General features: G+C 36.5%; 1 protein-coding gene across 1 annotated transcript in view; it reads left to right on the top strand.

The window, feature by feature from the left end:
• syngap1a (synaptic Ras GTPase activating protein 1a) overlaps positions 1 to 4,564 on the top strand; it is a 53,201-nt gene that overhangs the window by 12,946 nt on the left and 35,691 nt on the right. Inside the window, exon 4 of the mRNA XM_016520722.1 lies at positions 2,978 to 3,076. Within this exon, the coding sequence (XP_016376208.1) occupies positions 2,978 to 3,076 (99 nt within the window). The remainder of the gene's footprint in view (positions 1 to 2,977; positions 3,077 to 4,564) is intronic.

Raw genomic sequence — 4,564 nt, 5'->3', positions numbered from 1 at the left:
AAAGTAAGTCGCAGACGCTCAACACACAATCATCTTCATTAAAAGTAGTGAGACTAACCTATCTTTCCAGTGCTGATGCTGTGCTCTCTCCTGTTGCGGTCTTTGATCTTGAAATTAGCTGATAATGAATAAAATGCTGCGCTCATCTGTTGCTTTCGTTGACGTGATCTCCGTTAAATTTAAATATAACGCGGGAAGTGAAGATCGGATTTATATCAGTTTTGTGACAACACATTTATGTGGCCAAGTGTAAATGGAAACGTTTTAACTAGGGCTGTCAGTCGATTAAAATTTTTTAATCTAATTAATTACATGATGTGTCGATGTTAATGAATCTAATAGCAAATTAGGTTAATTAATTAATCGCAAATTACATTTGGCTGTGAAAATACCTCCGAAAGATTATTTAATGCTATTTTTGTGTTAAATGAGAACGTATTAAGTAGACATTACATATAGTAGCTTTAGAAAGAAATATTTTATTTGATTCAGCATAAAATTTCAGATTTTCATGTCACCTTTAAGAAACATCTCAGTTTTTTTTTCGTTCATGCAATGGAAGTCATTGGTAACCAAAACAGCTGTCTTCAAAATACCTTCTTTTATGCTACACAAACCTGAATGACTTACTTTCTTTTAAGTAGGATAAATGATGACATAATTAAAAATAAATTGGGTGAACTATCCCTTTAATTTTTTTCCCCTTTTTTTTTAATTTTAATTTTTTTATGAAATAATACTCTAAGAAACTAAATCTGCCAGCAGGTGGCAGTAAATGTCTTTATGAGTCTTTCATTAATTCGATTCGTTCAAACGGCTGATTCATTCAGGAGTTCAGTAAACTGCTCTCTTTATGAACGGACCTTTGAATCATTGATTCACTTGATTCGTTCAAACGGCTGATTCATTCAGGAGTTCAGTAAACTGCTCTCTTTATGAACGGACCTTTGAATCATTGATTCACTCGATTCGTTCAAAACGTGGATTCATTCAACTAAACACCACTGTGTTGCTCACAGACGCACAACGATTCTGCTGTGGCTTAACAGGTAATATTTTTGTTAGCAAAACTAAGCAAAAACAATCAATGTTGTGTTTAAAATATAACACTTCAGGAGTTCAGTAAACTGCTCTCTTTATGAACGGACCTTTGAATCATTGATTCACTTGATTCGTTCAAACGGCTGATTCATTCAGGAGTTCAGTAAACTGCTCTCTTTATGAACGGACCTTTGAATCATTGATTCACTTGATTCGTTCAAACGGCTGATTCATTCAGGAGTTCAGTAAACTGCTCTCTTTATGAACGGACCTTTGAATCATTGATTCACTCGATTCGTTCAAAACGTGGATTCATTCAACTAAACACCACTGTGTTGCTCACAGACGCACAACGATTCTGCTGTGGCTTAACAGGTAATATTTTTGTTAGCAAAACTAAGCAAAAACAATCAATGTTGTGTTTAAAATATAACACAAAATTAACTTCTTATTTACTGAACTGTTGTATAAAATCACATTTGCACTAGTGCTATTTGTACATAAACAGCACTCGTGTGATATGTCGCTTATTATGTGATATAAATATGAGGCAAAAACTCATACAGGAGCATTTTTTGACCCAATATCTTGAATTTTAGGGCATAACTGCATTTATGGAGTTGTTGCCCTGCATCATATTTATCAACAGTCAACTATTATGAAATGTAAAAAATATGAAGGGAGTCTATGGGGACCAGAAACTGTTCTATTTCCAACATTTATCAAAATATCTTATTTTAAGTTCAAAAGAAGACGGAAACTCGTACTGGAGAGTAAAATGATGGCAAAATATTAATTTTTGGGCGAACTATCCTTTCCACATGTACTATAATAGAAAAATAATTCTAAAACATTTATTCATCTTAATGTAAATTTCTACATTAACTAATAATTAACTAACACATTTTCAAGATTGAAAGTTGTATTCATTAATATTGTTTAATGCACCATGAACTAACATGAAGAAACAATAAACAGTTGTGTTTTTAGTAAAGAACATTAACAAAGGTTAATAAATGCTATGAAATATATTGGTCATTGTTAGTTCATGTATTAACTAATGTTAAAAACTAGACCTTATTGTACAGTGTCACCAAATTATTTAGTTACATTTAAAAACATACAATATTTAAAAAATGTAATGAATTAACTATTCATTAGGGATGCACCAATGTATCGTATTTTTGATTATTTTAAAGCCATCGGCATATCAGAAATAGCATGAAAAGGGCCGATACTGATGGTTTATTAATTAACTGCATGGAGACAATGAGTTGCATGTCGGTTGCATAATCCAACGTTTTTCTCTGGGCAAAATAATTAAATACTTGCCAAAACAAAATAAAATCTGAACAAAATATAGTTTCTCAGACAGCATAGTACGGCCTACGCAAATGTGAAATTTTTTGTTTTTAAGCCCTGCTTTATGCAATTGACCAATATCGGTATCAGAATCGGCCAATAGTTGTTTGTTAAAATTGGTATCGTATCGGCCAAAAAAAAAATCCTATCGGTGCATCCCTACTATTAATAATTACATTTTAAAAATCAAGATGACTGTAATTTAAATAAATAGATGTAAATACATTTTCCCCTCTAAATAACTATTGTTTTTATTGAAGAATATGCGAATAAAATTCTGGGATTACATAATGATTCCAGTTTTTATTCTTCAAGTCAGTCACATTTATTTCGACATCGCTCTATACAATACAGATTGTGTCAAAGCAGCTTCACAGAAATAAAAATAACAAATTGAACATTTTTATCGACTTTGGATTTTCACAATACAACAATAAAACCGATAATTTACGAATACTTACAAAAAAGACTCATAATACAAATGCTCAGCTGAATAATCATGCAAAAATGAAACAAAATAAACAGATATAATGTGTGATTGGTGCGTAATGAAAGGGTTTTCTCTGTGCTTCAGGTGACGACTGCATCGGGCACCAAGTGTTTCGCGTGCCGCTCTGCTGCTGAGAGGGACAAATGGATCGAGAATCTGCAGCGAGCCATCAAACCCAACAAGGTACCAGCGCTTTCTGACCCGCCTTTACTCTGCATCACCGCATAAGTCATGATATTAATCAGAGAGCGTTTAATGGGATGGATATTAATATACGCCCATGTATGCACAGCATCAATATTTTTGACCAGATATAATTTACCTTGTTTGCAAGTACTTGTTAGTAGAAGCAGTCGAGCAGCAAAGGAGGACAGCATTAGATTTTAGCGCGGTTGTCGTTGCTAGGACACATTGTTTCGTTTACTGTGTTTACCGTGGTAAACACGTGCTCAAGTCACGTTTGTTCTCGTGCGTATCACGTGGCTTTGCAGTTTCGGTTTAATAAGTAGTAAGGCGTGGCTAGCTGAATTCAATTACGTGGAATCAGGGGAGTATATATTTGCTCAGTACACCGCGGAAGCCCTGGTGTGAAGACCGACGAGTGTAAAGACCATCGACTCTACCTGCGTGACTCCACCGAGCAAGGACAAGGCACCTGAGTATTGCTTTTTTTCCCCTTTCTTTACTTTTTGTGTAACTTGTTCTCATCTACTTGTTCTAGTCAATTGTACTCAACATGTGCTTTCAAATCTCTACTATTACTACTAACCCTCGGAAATCACGCACTGTACATTGGAGGCAGTGCAATCCTAATAATCTGCGTACTGTCCCTATGTCCTCTACTACTTTACTCTCTATTCCAATTGGTCTCTGGAACTGCCAGTCTGCTGTAAACACAGCAGACTTTATTTCATCTATTGCTACTCATTCAAGTCACAACCTCATGGCCCTAACTGAGACTTGGATCAAACCTGAGGACACTGCCACTCCTGCAGCCCTCTCCACTAATTTCACATTTTCCCACACCTCTTGCCCGATTGGGAGGGGTGGAGGGACGGGTCTACTTATTTCAAAAGAATGGAAATTTGATAGTCTACCATCTCTTACCGGCAACAGTTCATTTGAATCACACGCAATTACTATTACCCACCCTGTTACAATCCATTTTGTAGTTATATATCGTCCCCCAAGTCAACTGGGTAATTCTTAAATGAGTTGGATGTGTTACTCTCAAACTTCCCTGAGGACGGTACTCCTCTGGTACTGCTCGGTGACTTCAACATCCACCTAGATAAACCACAGGCTGCTGACTTCAACACTCTGCTTGCCTCATTTGACCTCAAGTGCGTCTACTACAGCTAATCACAAATCAGGTAACCAATTGGACCTTATCTACACACACTACTGCTCAACTGACAGCACTTTAGTTACTCCAATGCACACCTCAGACCACTTCCTTATCACTTCTAACCTCACACTGACTCTGGACGCAACACACACTCCTCCGCAGGTCACCTTTCAGAGTAACCTACGCTCGCTCTCTCCCTCTCGCCTATCCTCTATGGTTTCATCCTCACTTCCTTCACCCTCTCAGTTTTCAGCGCTGGACACAAACAGTGCTACTGACACTCTTTGCTCCACTCTAACATCTTGCTTAGACAACTTTTGCCC

This window comes from Sinocyclocheilus rhinocerous, unplaced genomic scaffold, assembly GCF_001515625.1.
Source record: "Sinocyclocheilus rhinocerous isolate Xijiao unplaced genomic scaffold, SAMN03320098_v1.1 scaffold359, whole genome shotgun sequence".
NCBI lineage: Eukaryota > Metazoa > Chordata > Actinopteri > Cypriniformes > Cyprinidae > Sinocyclocheilus > Sinocyclocheilus rhinocerous.
Note: the sequence above shows the minus strand (reverse complement) of the source record. Positions and strands in the feature narration are given on the sequence as shown.